This window comes from Triturus cristatus, chromosome 11, assembly GCF_964204655.1.
Source record: "Triturus cristatus chromosome 11, aTriCri1.1, whole genome shotgun sequence".
In the NCBI taxonomy this organism is placed as follows: domain Eukaryota; kingdom Metazoa; phylum Chordata; class Amphibia; order Caudata; family Salamandridae; genus Triturus; species Triturus cristatus.
This window is the reverse complement of record NC_140594.1, coordinates 323,759,294-323,780,737: the sequence shown is the minus strand read 5'-3', so window position 1 is coordinate 323,780,737 and position 21,444 is coordinate 323,759,294. Positions and strand designations below refer to the sequence as shown.

The following is a 21,444-nucleotide window of genomic DNA, read 5'->3' as shown; positions in this document are numbered from 1 at the left end:
TGATCAGTTAATTAATGGGCGGTCTAGGCTCATTCAAGTGGGTGGGGCAGTATTAAAATATGCACTGTTACGAGCGGCTCTGAGAAGTGTTGACTCTCTTCAGTAGAATAATGCAACACCCGATGGAATCAAGGTCCGGTCAACAGTTTAGAGCGATCATACTCAAAGGGAACAAATCATGCGTTTAAACAAAGCCATTCGAAATGTATACAATAAAAGTTAGAGCAAACTTTCTTGAATTAAACAATTTAGGATCAATGCATTAAATCGATAACAATGAGTGTTATATAGTAAGTTGGCTATACACTGTGATTAATGCAATTGTATTCATAATTGAGGTCAGAACATGAATAGCTAGGTGACTCAAAGGGACTCGAGAGACCCGCAGACTCATTTGGCATATGTATAGTGCATACAGGTTAGGGTGGGATTCTAACTGGGAATGGGACACATAACCACTCTCCCAACAGCATAAAATGGTGGATTGTAGAAAAGATCAGTCCCAATGCTAGAGGCGGCTCAGTATCAGGGGTCCTAAATTACAAAGAATGCAGATGGATTCATTCACTCAACTCTGTTCATAACGGGTTGAACGAGACTGAAGAGACCGCAAGGCAAATGGGACAACTTTAAAACTTGGGGTCTCCCATGTCCCATTCCCAGTTAGAATCCCACCCTAACCTGTATGCACTATACATATGCCAAATGAGTCTGCGGGTCTCTCATCCGCTGTGTGGATGCTCACTGAGTGTGGTCATGGCGATGGTGAACAAGTGTTGTTTTGTGAAATTCTCCTGTGGCTCCCCTGATCGGTTAGTCATAGAGGCAAGATCACAACGGCGTCCAATAACATAAAAAGGCATTCAACACATTCTCACAAACTTAGAAATACAAATGCAGCGCCCAGGAAAAGACTCCCTCTAAAGTGTGACACTCTATCCAGTGGCCCCCAACTTCTCCATCTCTTTCAGATCAGCATTTGGTTATTTTCCTCTGTGCCCTTCTCTTGACTTCTAAATGTTGTTTACTCTCCATTCTCTCTTTCCCAATCATTTTTTTCATGTATGCTTTCTCCCTCTTCCTCATAGCATTGTTTTCCCTCTGCCTCTCCCATCAATCTTTCCACCTATTGCACACTTATCTTTCACTCTCATCTTTGCTTGTCACAAGTATGTTTCTTGATCTCCCTCTCCTCTTTTTTTCCCTTGAACTTCCATCTCTGTTTTCGAAACACTCCTGCACTTTTCTCTCTTTACATCTTCCTCCCATTAAATGTCCCCTTCCTATTATTCTTTTCCCTTTTCCTCCTTTTCCCTTTCCCTACTCCACTATTTTCGCTTTTCTTATTTTTATGAATTTCTGCAAATATTGTCTCTAATCCTTTATATCTCACCTTGCCATTTCATTGCTTTCTCTGTGCTTCTTTTAATTTCTCTGTCTTCTTTGCCTCGTGTCATATGTCTGTTTGTTTTCTGTCTGTAACTAAACTCTTGCTTTCCTCCCATTTTCACACTTTTTGATTACCTATTTTTCCGCCTAACCTCCTTTCCATCCTCACTACTCTCATTCCACCACTGTTTGTTATAAATTAATCCCTAACTTTTCTTCAGAGTCCAATAATTCTGATATTTTGATATTTCTTTGTGCTGAGTCCACATTTTTCTACTTTGAGAAGATTATGAGCTACCTTTAAAGAGTTTAAAAATGGACAGCTTCCATTTGGCTGCAGCTTAATAGCAAATAAGACCATGCTATTCTTCACCTTTTGAGGAAATTCAGAAATATATCCTTCACACTGTTCCCAGATTGGTCGAAACTATACTAGCTGTTTGCATGGATGACAACACATCTCTAACACCGCATAGTAATGCCATAGCCAAAAATGTATTCCCGCCAATAAATGTATATTGTCATATTTTGCATTGTATCCTAGCCAATCTCATGGAAATTGTCTCAAAATCTGAAGTCGATTAAAGACCCCATAATATTAATACTATAATTCGTGTCTGCCGAAAAATGACCTTGGTCTTTTTCAATGTGGTGTGGGACATAGGAGCCAGTATACTCGAGACTACGTTTTGGCATGTCAAATTATAATGTTCAGCATTTTGGCCTTAATTTGAAGGATCTGAGGAGATGTTGGCATGAGGGGGATTTTCGGGAGAGATGGTGCACTCAGCTGGTATTTCAGAAACATATTGAGAGGAGAAAAGGAGGAAGGAAACGGGTAACTTTGGACAAACTGCTGTGCAAACAAGGAACATCAGAGATAAATCTTAACTAGAGCATATGATGCACAAGGATGAAGGGAGCAATGGCATGTTAAAATGGCTGCTACGTGATCAAGGCATCTGACACGCTGAAACGCATAGGGTATTTTTCAGTTCCTCATGCTGTCAATGGCGATGAGAATAGGTGAATACATTCTTTTGTGAACCACACTGCCAGAGTGTGTGTTTCTCTCTTGGACTTGGGAGAGGAGGAATGGGCTGATACGTATGGGTTGCCTTACCCAAACGAGCACTGCTGCCGGCCAACAGGGCTTCTGGATGGGAGGCTCTTTGGAGAATGTGTGTATATATACTTCATTGAGTCTCACAGGGTTCCAAGGTCTGCGATGGTGGTTGGAGAGTGAGGGCCCGATATGTCCACAAACAATGTGTGTCCAAGTCCAGAGAAGGCATTCAATTAGTGTTCATCTCATATCAAATGTCATTGGTAAACCCAACACATTTTGTCCTATAGTGTCTTATTCACGGGTGAAGTGCAAGCGTTATTATTTGACTTGAAAATACGATTAGAGTCCTAGACTTATACAAAGGAAACAACAAGATGTGTGTGGTGAAAATACGGCAGCCATCTTTAAATGTAATAGTAATACCGTGTTACACAATGTATAACTTCCAAAAACATTTATGTATGTGAAACACATTACAATATTTTAATGGTTTTTCTTTACATGATTCAAGGAAAGGATGGTATACATTACAATCGGACATAGTGATACAAATAATGAGATCAAAAGGAAAAACAAATAATAATAACTAGAACCAGAAGATGTATCCATCAGTGACATACTAGTAGACAAAATCCATAATAATATACTCTGACATAATGGTCCTTCACATCTTCCCATTGCAATGTCATGTGTTAGGGTGACATGTTGCAGGAAAAGATAATGGGGCAATATCACATAAAAAAAGCTAAGGAAATATGATGAAGGCACTAAGTTGCACTGAAAAATTTGCAAAGTGATCACAGGGTCTGCAGTAGGGTATGCTTAGACCAGAAATCACTACCCACTAGGGTGTTATTCCATAAAGGTACAATTTTCTGCATTATTTACTTGGGCATGGTGATAGGGTCTCTATGCTATTCCAATCTATGCCACTCCACTCTGCGCCATTCCAATCTGCGCTATTCCACTGTATGCCACTCCACTGTACACTACCCTTCTCTACAACACTTCACTGTATGCTATTCCACTATACCCCTCTACACCGTACGCCACTACAGTCTAGGCCACTCCACTATACACCACTGTACTGCCACTTCACTGCTTCACTGTATGCTACTCTACTCTATGCTAGTTCATTCTATCATTCCACTGTATGCCACTACACTCTACACCACTCTACACTATTCCATTGTATGCCACTCCAATGTACGCTACTCCAGTCTGCACCACTCCACAATATGCCACTGCAGTCTACGTCATGCCACTCCTCTGTACGCCACTCCTCTGTACGCCTCTACACTATTTCTCTCTCCACTGTACGCTGTTCTACTGTACGCAAATACACTCTTCAACATTCTACTATTTGCTATTCAACTCTACCCACTCCTCTGTACGCCACTCCACGCCACTTTACAACACTCCCCTATTTGATATTCCACTGTATACCACTCAATTCTACACCAATCCACTCTATGCTTTTCCACTGTAGCCACTCTGCTGTATGCTACTCCAGTCTATGCACTCCACCTGTACACCACAACCATCTATGTCACAACACTCATTGCCATGACTCTGTACACAACAATACTGCATGAAACAACACTCTACGATACAACACTACAATCCTGCACTCTACCTCACTTCAGTCTAGGCCACTCGAGTCTACTCCACTGAATGACATTCTACACCCATCCACTCTACCAAACTCTACTCCACTCTATACTATTCCCCTGCACAACACTGTACTCCAGTCTATGTCACTATACAACAATGTAGTCAACTCTATGCCACTATACCATGCTGTACTCCACTTCACGCAACTCTCTCTATGACACTCCACTCCAATTTATTCCACTCTACTCTATTACACATTACTCTACTGTATTCCACTATACTCCACTACTCCACTCTGCGCCACTTCACTCTTGAACTATGTAATATCAGGTATCCAGGCATTCAGGAGACTCAGGAACCAACGAGGATCAGGCTATGGCAGGAATATGTTCCTGCAAGCAGGACGTTGGAGGGAATTGCCATGTTTTATTAACAAATTCTAAGAATGTGGCAAACGTTCTGTTAGGAACCTTAAAGTTGGAAATAAATGCCTATGGTATGCTTTGATGTGAACCAAGTGTGATATCTATGGCCAAATGACCGGTACATCACAGGTATTTCTCTTTCAGTTGCTCTCCAAATTTCACCGATGCACTGCACCCAGGTCATCACCTTTGGTCACCCCTATCGCATAGAGAACCCACATGTCAAGTACCCCCAAGCTTAGCAGACCTAGAGGTAAACCAGTGTGGATCAAACCTTGTGCAGCATATGTCGTGTGACGAGGACTTCAGGGAATTGTACATTTGTTCTTTAAAAGGTAAAAATATGAAAATGCCAGCTCATTCGCCTGTCCAGCCAGCCAAAGATAGGAATGTCTGAAACCCAGCAATGGACTCCGTTGAATGCACACATGTTGAAAATGTATGGTCATATATTTCCCTAAAGCCCAGGGGTTATACCTATGACCAAACAACGCGTTCCATATGCTGCAATTTCATTTTCAATTGTTTTCTACAATTTCTAAATACACTGAGAACATAAGGCAACACAACGAAATAGAACACCTATACATGCCAAATCCCCTAATTATAAGGACACCCAGGGAAATACAAATGTAGTTCAGCCCGGGCAGTGACGTATCACTGCATGTGGAAGACTAGAGAAAATTATGATGTTTTTGAAAGAAATGCTAAAAATGCTAAAAATCTAGCAAATTACATATTCAGAGCTTTCTCCTGGCTAGCCAATCCGGAAGGGGAAGGTCTGACGAGCAGCAAAACGAACCTGCCACCAAATGACAGGTATCTTAAAGCTGGCTTATCTCTAAGTTGCTTTCAAAAGTTCCCAAATATACAAGACACGGTTCATCACTTGTGGGCACCCCAAACCTAAAGAAACCTAAATGACTGTTCTTCTCACTCTCAAAATACCCTGTGTCACCAACTTGTTTCAAGCCTGAGCAGGGATATTCTCCTGAGTGAGGAAGACTGAAAAGAATTGCTCTGCTTTGGGTGAAAGTGCAGAAAACCCGTCTATTGTTATGGTCAATGCTCTCAAGGAGAAATAGTTGTGGCATTCAGCATTTACATTTTTAGGTTTTGTAGATGTTGAAACTACATGACTGTGGCATATTTCTAAATGGCCTAGGTGGGATACCTGTGCATCATGCTTTAAGTGGCTTTCCAAATTTTCTGAGTGCACTAAGTGCAGTTTTTTGCTTGCATGCACTCTGAACCCATGGAACACCCATACATCTCATACCCCCATGCTCAAGAGACCCAGGATAACAATAAAGTGGGTCACTGCTTAGAAAGCATAATTTGGAGCACGAGGTCGACTCAGGTGAATTCACATATCTTGAATAAAAATTTCTGAAAATCTGACACATGTCATGTTAAGCGTGTTCGACTGGCCAGCCTGTCAGGACGCGGTAAGTATGGCTTGCAGCTCTAGGTAACATAGGTTGTGCAGAGTTTTAAAATGTATTGCTTTGATACTTTTCATATAGATCTGAGTTCGATAACTGTCATGAAAAAACAGTGTACCATAAACCCCATAAACTACATTCTCTAAGAATATTTGTGGTATTACCGGATTACAGACGTTTGCGTATTGGTATTTATATTTCTCCATTTGAGAAGTATCACAAAACACTGGGGACATTTTCTTCCTTCTGCTAACCAGGATTACCACCAATACATAGCCCTGAGTGTGATGATACAAAACATATGGTTTGTATGGATGCACAAAGAGGCCACTGTGGTGCATGTGTTAGACAACTTAATGCAGATGTTTTGAAAAACCCTCCTGGAACAGAGATGTGCCAACACCTCAGCAGTGAAAGGTTAAAAAACAGAACATAGATCCATGAAATGAAAATAAGTTATTTCCAAATCATGTCATCGGAAATTGATCCTAAAACCAAACAGAAAAGATAGGAAATGGAAGGCTAGGAAAGGAAAGGAATGTCTTTGCTATGCTCTGTGAAAAACAATTTACGACCAGGACTCTTTCCTAAAGTGCGAATGAATAAACGGTACAGTGAGGCACAGGAAACAGTCATTAAACTGGAGCAGGTTAATAGGATGAACATTCATTTGAAACCCTTTTGCTTACTATGTTTCAGTTGTAATAATAAGAGCTTGTGCACCAAATAGGCCTTCTCAATGCCCTTCTAATGTTTTTATGAAATAGAACAAAATGAAGGAATATGATGCAGTATCAATTCCCACCTAAGCTTCATTTCAGCTAGAAACAATAAGATGACTCTAATGAAGTCAATAAATGGAGCCTTCTATACAGGCCACCTTTTGTTTCTATGAGAAACATGCATTGCCAGAATGAGAGGCTCGTCTGCAGCGCTCTGCATTTCGATTTGGGACTGGGAGTTCAAACAAGATGTAGGGGAGAGAATAGTGAAAGCAGTGGAAGGAGAATGTAAGGAGCTGTAGACAGGGTGTGAAGGAAGTGATGGCATGTTAACTGAACAGACAGGGATGTGAAAGCAGTGCTTAATTTGAGCTGGTGGATTCCGGTGCTCGGCACCGTCACTAAATCGTCAGCACCGGTGCTTATGACAGTTTGCCACATGGTGACGCTGTCTGCCTATTTTTGGTACGAGCATAACAACAGCGTTTTATCAATTTAAAATACATTAAGATTAACTTATAACTGCCATCCAAGCCCAATCTTATAGCTTGGGGGCTTGGAATATTATGAATTGTCAAGAGTGTGATGGCTAATAGTTGTGTTGGTACTATTGTTGGTAGCGCTGGCAGAGGCAATGGATGGTGCATGCTTCAGTGGCCTTTTGAAGAGGGCCCTGGCATTTATTTCTTCACAAATTAAGCACTGGGGGGAAGTGATGGTTGGGAAAGAAAATGCAAGAGGAGCAGGAAGCTAAAGCGAGGCATAAGGGAAAAAGAGAGCAGGGATAAATGAGATGTGACAGATGCCACGGCGTAGTAAATGCAGAGCCACATACGGCAAGACAGCGGGGAGCTTTTGGTACGGACAAGAGAGAGGGTGCGCCAGGACAAGCAGCAACACCCAAGTGAGGAGTGGGGCAGAACAAGCATGAACACCCAGGTGTGGAGTGGGGCAGAACAAGCAGGAACACTCAAGTGTGGAGTGGGGCAGAACAAGCAGGAACACTCAAGTGTGGAGTGGGGCAGAACAATCAGTGAGGAAGGACACCAGGTGGAGTGTTCATAGAAAAGCTGACTTGAACGCGAGTAGTGGTAAAATAGTTTCTCGTGCAGTTCAAAGCAAGCACTTGATTGGAGGCAAAAAGACACACACCAACAGCCTATAGAACTAGGCAAGAGAAAAATACTCGCTGGACTGTGACAAGACAAGACTGATGAAATCTCAAGCCAATGGCTGAAAGAAGCTTATTGAAAAAAGCTGATGTGTGAAGAAAGGTAAACCAAAGCCCACTGTAACTGTATTAGAGACAACAAGTCTGTTAGACAGCTACCCTGAAAAAACCCAGAACTGGAAGTGGCTACCGCCATAATGAGCCTGAACTCACTTTCTCTAGGTTTCCAATCCACATCAAAACCTGGTCTATAAAAACACAAATGCACTGTATTCTCTGCGATGCACATTATTCTGGGCAGTAGCTGCATTGTATATTTTATGTTATTGAGTTTACCCGATATTCCAGTTGAAACTAAATATGAGAAGACAGTTTGTAACTCTCTCCATGCTTGTTTGTAATGGTAGAAGGTCGATTTGCCTTGTTTAGAAAAAATAACAGCATGAATATTTTCAGTCAGAGGTTCATCAGAACAATTTCAAGGCATACTCAGTAATTATTGATTACATCCTGAAAGGTGTTTGCTCGCCATGAGCCATGAGACGATTTACTTTCAGGCGTGTGTCTGTCAGAGACGCAGTCACCACAGTCCTCAAGTGAGATACGTCCCTCCTTAATCTTAGAAAGCGCTCTTTGCTCTTCTCCAATTTTCTTTCACTACATTTTTCTTCCCCCTCCAGTGAACTTCTTAAGAACTGTATATGCAATGTGCCCCCTCAATATTGAATCAACAATATCGATGAGGCTGAATATCGAGGACATAATATCGAAAATAAAATATCGACAGGTAAGGGCCTGGACGATATATTGGGAAGTGGTGAGGAGGACTCCAGGAGGGGTATTCCTGCCCTTGCGCTGCCTCCCATCAAGAGGTGGACCCAAGTGGCGGTACAGATCAACTCACTTAACATGGAATTTGATCTTAGGGCTGTCAATGGGAGGTCCAAGTCTGACCTAATGGGTGCCCATACTTATAATAGGCCAAATCATACGTCCAGAATTGATTACATTCTTCTTGACGCTAGTCTATGGAGCACTCTGAAGGATCTGGAGATCATACCTACCATTGAGAGTGACCATAATCTCCTCTCACTCACCCTTTTTTCCCAGTGGTTAACTGTTAAGGGGGGATTATCGTCCTATACAGCACCTATTTCCCACGAAGTTCTCCCATCTAATTGTGCTGAAGTGGGCAAAGCTTATTATGTCCGAAGAGAAAGTGGCGGATATAGGGGCACTCCTGGCTGCAGCACTGTGCAAGTCGGAGTCGCTGACCCGATCGCCCGAGGAGACTACGCAGATTTTCTGCGACTTAACTAGGGCATTGAGTAACCTATTTATTCTCCCTAGCATGGCCTCCCGTGTTAACAACAGGAAGTTGCTGCCGAAATCGCAGGGTTGGTTTACAAAAAAATGCAGAGTCAAGAAAAAAGCGCTGGTAGGGGCTGCTAAATCTAAATCCCAGGTAGCTATCAGGCTTGCAAGGAAAGATTACTCCCAGACTTTAAAGGCAGCAAAAAGAGAGGGGGGGGAGAAGTTCTGGGCGGGCCTCCTGGCTGCAAGCCTGGAAAGGAATGCAAGGGGATTTTGGAGTTTGGTAAGATCTAGGGATAGGCCTGTTGACACTTTGCTGACATGTAATATCCCAGCCCAGAATTGGTTTAGCCACTTCCTGTCCCTTTATACCCCTGTCGAGGGGGTTCTTAATGACTCCTTTACCCTGATGGTTGAGGCAGTGGACACTGAGGCGTATCCCTTTACCGACAGAGAAGTGGAGCTCATAATCAAGTCCCTGGTCCCCCTAAAAGCTGCTGGGCCTGATGGGTTACCCGGTGATTTGTTACGTGCTAATCCTAAGCAATGGGGGAAGTTGGTTTCCACCCTATTGAATGCAATTATGGGGGGAGCATCTGTACCGGAATCTTGGAAAGGGGCGGAGGTTGTCCCGATATTCAAGAAGGGATGCCGGGACAACCCCGCCAACTACAGGCCCATAAGCCTTATTGATTCATCCCAAAAGGTGGCAGGGAAGGTGATTCTGGGGAGAATCCTCCAATGGGTAGATGACAATAAGATTTTATCTGATTTCCAGGCTGGTTTTCGCTCTGGAACCGGGACTATCGAGCAAGTCTTCAGACTGGCCCTCTTGTATTGGAAGGTGGTGGTGCTGGGCAAGGGCAGTCTCTATTTGGCCTTTATTGACCTCAAGACTGCCTTTGACCTGGTACCTAGGGAGGAACTGTGGAGGGTCTTGCAGGGTTTGGGGGTGCTGTCCTATATCCTATCACTTCTGATAAAACTACATACGGACAATTATGCACAGGTACGGTGGGGTAAGAATGGGGAGAAAACAGATAGAATTCCAGTAAGTAGGGGTGTCCGCCAGGGATGTGTGTTAGCTCCCACCCTATTCTCTCTTTATGTGAATGGGGTGGTTGAGTATTTGCTACAAGAACCTGGTGATGCACTGTCCCTGGCGGGCACTCGGATCCCTACACTGCTTTTTGCAGATGATACCCTCCTTATTGCAAAGTCACCCCAGGGCCTCCAAAAACTTCTTAAACTTTCCAGGAGTTTTGTTCTCTTAGGGGATTGGTGATCAATGCCGATAAGACCAAATATTTGATCATGAATCCATCTGGGAAACTGGGGCGCCCTTCCGTGTTGAACTCTGCTTACCTGGAGAGGGTATCAGAGTTGATTACCTGGGAATCCGCCTTAGTGATTCTATGTGTTGGACTCCGCACATCAATAAGATGCTCCTTAACCACAAAAGGGTGGGTGGTGCTTTGCTCAGGGAACATCGTGTTTCCACAAAACAATTTATTGCCCCAGTTGTGGAGATCTATAAAGCTAGAGGGGTTAGTGCTGCTTTATATGGGGCAGAGTTGTGGGGCATAGGCAATCTTGACGTGCTTGCAAAATCAGAGAGCAAATTTTTGAAAGATCTGATGGCTCTCCCTTCGAGTACACCCACAGTTCCAGTTTTGTTGGACTTAGGCTGTAGATCAATTGCAGACCAAGCTCGACTACGTCCCTTGCTCTTGTGGGCCCGCTTGTGGAGGGTCCCTGAACTAGCCTCCTATGCAGAGGGACTGTCCGAAGTGATGTCTATGGGGGGCTGGTGTAAGATTAAATGGTTGAGGGACGTTAATCATCTTTTGGGGGAGTTGGGCCTAGGTGAAGCTTGGGTTACTCGATCTGCCCCTCCCAAAGCCACTCTAAAGAAATTGCATTGGGATTGGGTTTCGTTTAAACTTACTGTCGATCCACGCCAATGTAAGCCAACTGTAGCCTTTTTGAGGATTAAAGACGTGGTAGCTTACGAACCATATCTCAATATGATTTCTATTCCTTTTGATAGGGCCTTATATTTTAAATTCAGAGTAGGGATCCTACCTGTAGGTGATTTGATATCCCTGTGGAAATTGTCCCCCCAGCCCTCCCCCTTTTGTGCCCTCTGCTCCACGCGGGTCGAGACTGTGGCACATATTCTTTTTGAATGCCCTGACTATTGCTCTCCCAGGAGGTATTGGCTCAGACCACTTTGTAGACAGTTGGGAACTCGCAATCACACAGTCGCCCTGCGTATTTTACTGTCCGACACATCCACTTTGGTGGTTTGTGCTGTGTCTAAATTTTTAAAGTGGTCCTGGTTGATTCGTGCAAAAAGGCTTTCTGTATCAATTTAATTCTGATCTTACTGTACTAATTGTATTTATTAAGCATTGTTTTTATTGTCTTGTTGGAAAAGTGTTTTTTCTGCTGTTTTTCTTAACTGTTGAATTGCTTTTAAGATATTTTATGTATCGAAATAAAGCCTATCAATCAATCGATTTACTTTCAGGCGTGTGTCTGTCAGAGACGCAGTCACCACAGTCCTCAAGTGAGATACGTCCCTCCTTAATCTTAGAATGCGCTCTTTGCTCTTCTCCAATTTTCTTTTACTACATTTTTCTTCCCCCTCCAGTGAACTTCTTAAGAACTGTATATGCAATGTGCCCCCTCAATATTGAACCAACAATATCGATGAGGCTGAATATCGAGGACAGAATATCGAAAATAAAATATCGACAGGTAAGTGCAGAGATTTTCTAAACCTAACTCCTCATATATGTAACTACGTGGCACAAATATTTTCAAGGTACATAGATGTGGAGTTAGGAATAGTAATTCTATACTTTCCCTATATGCACTTACCTTTCGATATTCTGGCCTTAGTGTGCCACAATATTGTTGGTGTCGATATTCAGTAGTAGAATTGTGTAGACTGTTGACTGAATTTGTTTTTATTCTTTCCCTTAGCAACAGGGATATTTTATTTGCTGTTCAATGAAGCCAGGCTTGAAAGAAGACACCCCCCCCCCTTCCAAGGGGCCTTATCCGATATCCTCCTGGTCAATGGACCCCTTTGCTGCTCCATTCCCTACCCTCACCTCCTAATGTTTATACCGATCCCTGCCCTCACTGCTCCATGTCCACAACTTTCTCTGCCTGTGTTTGTAGAAAGATTAATCACATCAGGGCAGGCCTCAAGGAAATATTGGGTATTTTCTGAGGAGATGTTTGCGAAGATGAATAACTTCTTTGAAATCAAGTGCAGTAGGATTCCATTCAAAGTGACATAGAAAGAAAGAGACATGTTTGACTGGATGCACATAGAGGCCATGGGACTCCTCAAAGGGTGGACAGTAAGTCATGGCAGGGAATGGTTTCAAGGCAAGGGCATTAGAGTCCCTCAGAGCTACATCTGGGTTATAGGGAAGAGTGGGAAAGGGACTTAAGGTCAGTTTGGTGGTAAACGTAGGGTTATAAGAGCAGAGCAAGAAGGGACTCATAATGCATAATGGTGGAGCAATATTGACATAGTGGTGATGTCCGCCACATTTTAGGCCCTTGTATATTAGAAGAGTAAATCCCTGGAATTAGAGTGCTTCTCTAATTCCAGGGATTTACTCTTCTAATGATATGTATAGTGACATGAAAGACAGAATCTGTTCAGTAGTACAGTAAAGTGCTTGTTGATAATGACAAGCTGTTGTTTGTGGATATAATACCTTAATAAGAAACTGTCAAGCCGATATTTCCAACAAATTATATTTTAAAGCAGACTTTTAAGGAATCATTTATGCAGAGTGTGAGAAGCTAGAGGGCACCTACTTAAGTCATAAAATAATGAGCATATAAGTAAACTCATTTAATAGTTTATATTTAGAAACCTTTCCATGATATTGAAACTTTCTTCTGAAGCCTAATCATGTAATTCGGGTGTAAGCTGTCTACTCCCTGATCCTGTCAGCTGTGTGTAAGTGAGCAGTGGTATCGCCCTGTGAGCACTGCTTACTGTGATATGTTATTGTGAAATCTTATAAATGTCGATGTTTATACCCTGATCCCTCTATGTAAATTATCAAGAATAACTTAATCTTCTTGGGTACAGCAGGATGGAAAAATGAAGTGAAGAAAGATGCTGTCTACATTATAATATGTTTTGGGTCAAGTATATTCAGATACATTTTAACACCTTGCAATAAATGTAGTTTTTTTGTTTTGTTTTGCAAGTCTTGATTGAGAAAGTCAAAACGTATCATTACAAAAGAAGTGGGAAGCATGGAACGAAAAGGACCTGTCATCTAATAATAATATCGTACCACAGATTACATTCCAAAGTTATACAAAACTGTGCCCAAACAACAGACAATAAACCCCCAAAACAAAAACTCTCAAGGATCGAGGAGGCCATTAGCATGGAGGGCACACAGGACCTCATGTGTGTAGAGCATTACTAAGAAGAAAGATGTAACAAGGTGTGACAGGGCACAAAAGAAGGGAAGACTGAAAACATGGCAGGGAAGAATCGAGGGAAATAGAGGGGCAAGTTGGGCGTTCATACTCGCATCCACGCTTTCGGTGGGCGGGGGGGAGACAAGAGGAGCAGGGATATATGTAGGTTTTTATATATTTTTTGGCAAATTATGCTGATATATCCACTATATTGCTACCCCTTTCTCGAAGACAAATTGGGGAGGCTAAGTCCCATTCCAATAACCCATCTGGTAGGATAAGGTTTGCAAGTCCAAAGTAATTGGAATATTACATTATCACCCCAATAATAATCCACATTTGTAAAGCGCGAACAATTACCCGAAAGGGTCTCTAGACACTGGGGGCCGTCGGGAAGATTAAGCAAGCTATTACCCAGAGTCACATGGTGCTGGGCTAATCTGCCGCCAGCGCCAGGGATCGAACCATGATCCCCAGATTCCACAGTCAGTCGCCCAGGCCGCGGCACCACACCCCAACAGGATCTCCTGATGTTTAGTAGACTTAAGTGTAAAATTCAACATTTGACACTGTTTTCAAAAGTTACCTGGAAATAGCTACCCCCTGCACATTCTCCCCTTAAACATTATTTTGGCGTGTTCACTGTGCTTCTTCATTCAGATTCGACAAAGTTATATACGGCAGACCATTTTAAGCGCTTGTCATGTTTGGGACTTTGGACATCCCCCTATCTAAACAGTCCTAAGATTCTAATAATGATAACATAATTTCGAAAGTAGGCACTTTTGAGTTCGGGCCAAAATACTGCCAAAGTGGATTTTTTTGTTTTTCTTCTAAATAAAGGTTCCCTTTATAGTCTTTTTGGAATGTTGCTTCTCTATGTCAACATTCCTTTTTGGCAAAACGCCACTAAATCGTGCCTTATTCCAAGCCTTTTTACTAGAGGCCTTTCAATGAGCATGGTTACTGTCTATCAGTCTTCAGACGCAGAAGAGCAGATGTGATCCTGCCAAGTAGATTACTGTCAAAATGGTGCAGTGTTTAAAGCACAAGTCCTAAGAGAAGACTCTCAAATATCTAAATATGCACATAATGGAGAACAGTGGGTGGGAGAGGGTCTGACAGAGGCGTCTGATTGTTCAAAGAAATTCAGTCAGCATAAAGGTCCGTATTAGAATAATGCTTTAATGCACTTTATGTGAACAGGTGGAATCACCCAGTCTATGCATGATGATGCACATGAGCAAACAAGTGCACACAAACACAAGCTCCTGCAACATGCCTTCTCTCTCTGATGCCTGAGGGCCCATGAGTAGTCGTATATTGCTGAGCTGCTGAACAGACGAGGTATGTCTGAATAAGGCAGCCACTGGTAAAAATGTGTAGAGCAGGGGCAGTTGTGTGAGGTGGGGGAAGGATGATTCAAAGTACAGCCCAGAATAAACCTGCGTCCATAATAGAAGGAGATTCCATGAAATATGGGCAACAAGCACAGGGCAATATTTAGTGTTTGAAAAGTGGAACAGATGGTATCCCTGACTTTTTACCATTATAACTGCCCATTTTACCCCAAGCTCAGTGTTCGCAGGGTCCATAAATGGAAGGGATAGAGGACTTGGAGAATATTTTTACCTGCTGCATGATCTACCTGTTAGCCTTCTTTTACTTGTGTGTTCCTGCACTCTTTTAGTTCTCATTCAGTCATGCTTCTCTGTATCACATCTTAATTTGAAGGGCAGCAAGCAGGTAAACATATAGGGTATCTGTACCTTCAAGGCATGTAGATGTAGAGTCAGGAATAGTACCTTTATACTTCCCTAAATGCACTTACCTTTCGATATTTTGTACCTTTGTTTTCTGTACTCGATATTAGTATGCCACAATATTGTTGGTGGTGATATTCAGTAATACAATCTTTTCAGAGGGCTCTCTTCTCCCACGAGTGAGGACGTATCAGCATGAAATACATGTGTCACAATAACTTTATTCACTTGTTTTACATGAAATAATTACAAGTGAGTGGTGTCATCATGCTGCTATGACAGGTGTCTCTCTTTATATCATAGCACACCTGTTATAAGAAAATAATGTACCCAACTTTTCATACTGATAATAATAAAGACTTTGATGATTATTTCTATTTTATTGTGTATATTATTAAAGCAGTCAACAAGCAACTGACCAACTTCCTCGAAACCAAAGGCTCCCTCGACCCGTCCCAGTCTGGCTTCCGCAGCAACCACAGCACCGAGACCACCCTCATCGCCGCCACCGACGACATCAGAACCCAGCTCGACAACGGAGAAACCGCAGCCCTCATCCTCCTAGACCTCTCAGCTGCCTTTGACACGATCTGCCCCGCACCCTAAAAACACATCTCCACAACACAGGGATCCAGGGAAAGGCCCTAGACTGGATCTCCTCCTTCCTCACCGACAGAACCCAGAGAGTCCGCCTACCCCCGTTCCACTCAGAGGCCACCAAGATCATCTGCGGCGTACCCCAAGGCTCATCACTCAGCCCGACGCTCTTCAACATCTACATGAGCACACTCGCCGACATCGTCCGCGCACACGACCTCAACATCATCTCCTACGCCGACGACACCCGGCTGATCCTCTCCTTGACCAGAGACCCAGTCACCGCCAAATCCAATTTCCAAGAAGGAATGAGGGCCGTTGCCGAATGGATGTAGATCAGCCGCCTGAAACTGAACACAGACAAGACGGATGTCCTCATCCTTGGACCATCCCCCTACGCCTAGAATGACTCCTGGTGGCCCGCCGCCCTCGGCACAGCACCGACACCCACCGACCACGCACGCAACCTAGGGTTCGTCCTGGACTCATCGCTCACTATGACCAAGCAAGTCAATGCCATCTCCTCCTCCTGCTTCAACACCCTCCGCATGCTATGAAAGATCTTCAAATGGATCCCCACGGAAACAAGAAGGACTGTCACCCAAGCCCTCGTCACAAGCCGGCTCGACTACGGCAACGCACTCTATGCAGGGGCAACGGCCAAGCTACAGAAAAGACTGCAACGCATGCAGAATGCCTCCGCACGCCTCATCCTGGACATCCCCCGCCACAGCCAAATCACCGCCCACCTGAGAGACCTGCACTGGCTCCCCGTCAAGAAGAGGATCACGTTCAAGCTCCTCACCCACACACACAAAGCGCTCCACAACGCCGGACCCGAATACCTCAACAAATGCCTCTCGTTCTACGCCCCGACTCGCCAACTCTGCTCAGCCAGTCTCGCCCTCGCCACCGTATCACGCACCAGAAGAACAACAACAGGTGGCAGATCCTTCTCCTACCTCGCCGCCAAGACCTGGAACTCCCTCCTCACCCACCTCCGACTGACCCAAGACCTTCTCACCTTCAGGAGACACCTCAAGACCTGGCTGTTCGAGCAGTAGCAGCACCCCCCCCCACCCTCAGCGCCTTGAAACCCTTGAGGGTGAGTAGTGCGCTCTATAAATGTACTGATTGATATTATTAATAATAATGTTGGTAAAAATAATGATAACAATAATAATAATAATAATAAAACATAGGGCCTATTATGTTGTCGGGTGTACCACAACCGACAGGAGGTCCGCCCTACATCTAGGGCAGCCGTCCGACCGCCGGTATACAACCCTGACCACAAAACCGTCACCCCGCATGTTGTTACAACGCAGTTGTTACAACGCTCATGTTGTAACAACACATACCATTACCACGCAAGTCGTAACAACGACTTGCAGAAGCCGGAGAAGGTGTGAGTCCGCACAGACAGGAGTTGGAATAGTAAATTATACTATTCTAACATCCACCGCCACCCTCCGCAAGTTGTTGTTACGACTTGCGGGGTAATGGTATGAGTTGTTACAACGCAGTCGTGGTAACGACCGTGTTGTAACAACATGTGGGGTGACGGGCTGTGGAAAAAAGAGCATTTTCCTGACCACCGGATTATGATTTCGCCAGTTGGAGTGCAGCAGGCGGGGGAAAGACCACGCCCTTCAATGTTGGTGACGCCTGCGGAGGGACTGCGGTAGGGATTAGAATGTCATATTCAGATGACCTTTAATAGGCCTGGGCGTAGTTTGCGGAGTTTTGCTATGTGGAACTCTGCGAAGATACAAAAAAACTCTGTGAAGTTCTACGAGTGGCGGAGTGCAGTGCGAACTGCAGTTTGTGCTGGTATTCCTGCCTCTCGGGTAGAAATTCTGCCCGAGCGGGAGCTCGCTCTCGCGAACTTACCGTTCGCGATCGCGAGCGGGGAAAAAACTCTGCTGCACACCGCGAAGCAGAGTTTTCTGAACTCCGCGAGCTCCTCAGAGTGGGGAGTGCAGAAAACTCTGCGAACGGAGCAAAGTTCACCACCCAGGCCTACTTTACATGGCGGTCCGACCGCAATAGAAAAGCTGTCAGAAAGGGACTTTGGGGTCCCTAACACCATTCTCTGCTATGTGGCCTGGGAGGCACATGTGGTGCCCCACGAATCATCCATGCACCATGTGCCAAGCACCACATGGTGACTGCCACACTGTGCACAGATGTTTAAAAACGTCCCTTTTTCTATTGCGCTTGTGCTGCAGCATTTTTCTGGGCTGCAGCACAAGCCACAATAGAAAAAGGGATGTTTCTGACAGCCTACACAGTGGTCACATCCTAATGTGGCAGGTGGGACCTCTGACCACTTGTTGGGTGGTCCCACTCCCTCTGTGATAGCCATTGAATGCTTGTCTGACCGCCATTGTAATAAGGCCCTTATAGTTTTTCTTTTATCGCTTCATACTGCACTTCTGCTATTTCTAAGTATTGTAAATAACTGATATGACTACAGTCAATTGAATGGTTTATTCTCAGCCTCTGAAGCAAATAGGAGGGAATTGAGAACATAAATGTGGGAGAAAAAGGGTCTGAATTATCAGTTCTAGGCTGATTTCTACTGCCCTAATGCAGGAAGGGTGGGCAGGGAACAGGGCTCTTTGCTTCTGTCAACATCTCAACAGAGGAAAATTAACACATTAGGCTATGCTAAGGAAATGATGAGTGTGGTAGATCGTTCCTGCTCAGACATCTCACAGGTATGTTTTGGACGGGAATAAGAAGTACGTATTGATTGTGTGTGGGTGAAGGCAGCAGTAAAGCAGCTTCCGTTTTTTCAACATTTGACTTTCTCTGGGTCATATAGTTGATATGGCCTATTATCTTATTCATGAATCATTCAGCGATCACGTGCAGGAAGTGTGGTATGTTAATAACCTGAACATGTGAAAAGAACCATATTGGGCTGTCCATTAAATACAGTGTCCAAACTGGAAATTGTGTTTTATGCTTGCACCAATTGAGAATATGAACAATAAAATGACCCGTGTTTCTTTCTTACAGAATCACTCTCAGAGAGCAAAGAGAAAAGAAGTTCAAGTCATGTTGAAAAGATTGCTCCTCCCATCAGTGAAGAGGAAGCAGGGGAATACACATGCTTAAAAGAAACTGGATCCCATAAAGCCTTCCAGTCTGATATGAGTGAAACCCCGCTTCTAAAGTCTTCTGATAGTGAACGATCGTCTTGTGGGTCAGGATCTACCGGTGGAGCCCTTTATGCGAGAATTGCTAGATTATCCAAGCAGTCGAAGGATGAAGAGGACACAATGATGGAACACAAAAGTGCCACCATTGGTGGTAAACCTCCCTCTCCTGAGAGAACGAAACCACCTCCACCAGATCCTTCCACAAAGCCAAAGGTGTCTTGGATTCATGGGAAATATAACTCTAACCAGTCCAATTCATTGCCTGTCACCAACAAATCAACTGAAAAAGTGACGAGTCTTTCCGATTCTCCAGAGCAAGGGCACAGTTCTGCTAAGGATCACAGCACAAAGAAGATCTCCAGTGACACATCCTCCAGCTCACATCATAAAAATGAAGAGAAAGTCCACTCAAGGAGCAGAGATAAAGTGCATAAATCTTCTATTCCAAGTGTAACCCCAGAAGAACCACAGTCTCCCTCTAAAACCAAACACCGGAATAAGTCAGCCCCGGATCATGTGGAGAATGTGAATGGCACAGTCCAAAATGCACTGAAGAAGATTGGGAACTTCCACTTTGACAAAAAGTCTGCAGAAAGCAAGGAAGCACTGAAGAACCGAAACCACAGCAAATCTGTCTCTGAGGTGATTCATCCCCATTTTTCCTCAGAAGCTGCCACTCTGTTGGCTGCCCAACTAAAAGAGAAGACCCAGAGCTTGAACAGAAATGAAGGTCCAGCCAAGCAAAATGGAGTTGCGCCAGTTCAAAGCCAGAAAGAGAAGCCAACTCCACCTCAGAAGGCCAAACGCTCAGTGGTTACAAGCAGCCAGAAGGCAAGTGCTCCAGCCATTCCAACCACAACAAACCTGCAAAAAATGATCAGCCCTGTAGCTGAAGCAATCCCAAGCCCAGCTAAAAGAGTTGAGAAGCAGAACTCCAACAGCAGCCAGGAACAAGTTTCCAACTCCAAACAAGAACTTGGTGACTCAGCAGTGAAGAAAACACCCATCAAGAAACCCCCCCGAAAGAAAAGCAGAGAAGCTGCCATAGACTCTGATGCAAAGAATCAGCCAAAAACAGCCATCATGCCCCCCCAGACGGTAAAGTAGTACAGATGGGATTAGAGGTAACAACACTTCCACAGGGGCATTAGTACGCTTACTTCTGTCTTTTGGAACAGAAAACTCTTTGACGTACCAGGAAAAGCATCCTTGAGAAGCATTTTGCTGTGCTCTAATTGTGAGCCCAGTCACAAATATAGGAATAACCAGTTGCAGTTTAAATGGTTAAAACTTGAGCTTTGGATAAGCCTAAAACCATGATTGTACCTTATAGAATAATGAGGGCTTATTGTCTTCTCATCCTGTGAATGGGAGAAGCTCAGCAGCTCTTTGCAGTTTTATGTTCCTACTCCATAAGCGAAGATCGTAACCTTGGATACAGAAGACACACCACAAGTGATGAAAAAAGATGATGGTCCGTCTGCGAAGGACCATGTGCTCAGATGGTGAATTACAGAGCAGGAACTCTTTGCCATCAGTCACAGGAGCTTTTCTATCTTGTTAGTGTCCTTGTGGGTGGGTGGATCCTGCCACTCGGAATGAATAAGCAGAAAGGAGGTGGTTCCTTAGTGCTGTGCTCCAATACAATCAAGGGCCATAAAACACTTAAGATTTGTCGTACATGACACCCACAGCCTCCTCTTCCATAGGATAGTCAGCACTTCATATTTAACATAGGACCAAAATGTATTCTTAACTTGACTCAGCAACTTTTGCTGCGGAAGGAGCCGTGGCACACAAATGGTTGGTACTTTTAAAAATGAAAGCAAAAGAGGCAGAATGAAGTGGACATACTGACCCCGAAAGTCTCAATTTTGAGTGCTTATTTTAATAAGCATCAAGGTACAATATTATGTTATGGGATCTTTTGGTTTTATGCGGTCAGTGCTACATGATCAGGGTAGCATTATTTTGTAAAAAATAAATAAAAAAACAAAGAACTGGTCGACTTTGGTAACAGTATTATAAAAGGCATAAGCAGTGCTTATTTTAATATAAATAAATTTTTTGTAACTCAGTTATATCATGCGATAATGGATAAGCTAGCTTTCTCCTTTTTTTGTTGTGTTTGTACTTTTTTGTAAACCTGTTTATGGTGATTTCCCTTGGCCGATGCAAGTATGAACATCTATAGTGTCTCCCTTCAGCAGTATTTAGACCAATCTGTTGGTAAAAGTTATCCATTGCAAAGGAAGGAAAAACTGTACATAAAGTCCGTACCCTGCTTGCTAAAGT

General features: G+C 43.7%; 1 protein-coding gene across 1 annotated transcript in view; it reads left to right on the top strand.

Moving 5' to 3' along the window:
* The window catches only part of SCARF2 (scavenger receptor class F member 2), a 521,508-nt gene extending 500,280 nt beyond the window's left edge, over positions 1-21,228 (top strand). The window contains exon 11 of the mRNA XM_085636388.1: positions 19,007-21,228. Within this exon, the coding sequence (XP_085492514.1) occupies positions 19,007-20,256 (1,250 nt within the window). The 3' untranslated portion in view covers positions 20,257-21,228. The remainder of the gene's footprint in view (positions 1-19,006) is intronic.
* Positions 21,229-21,444: the final 216 nt, after the last annotated feature.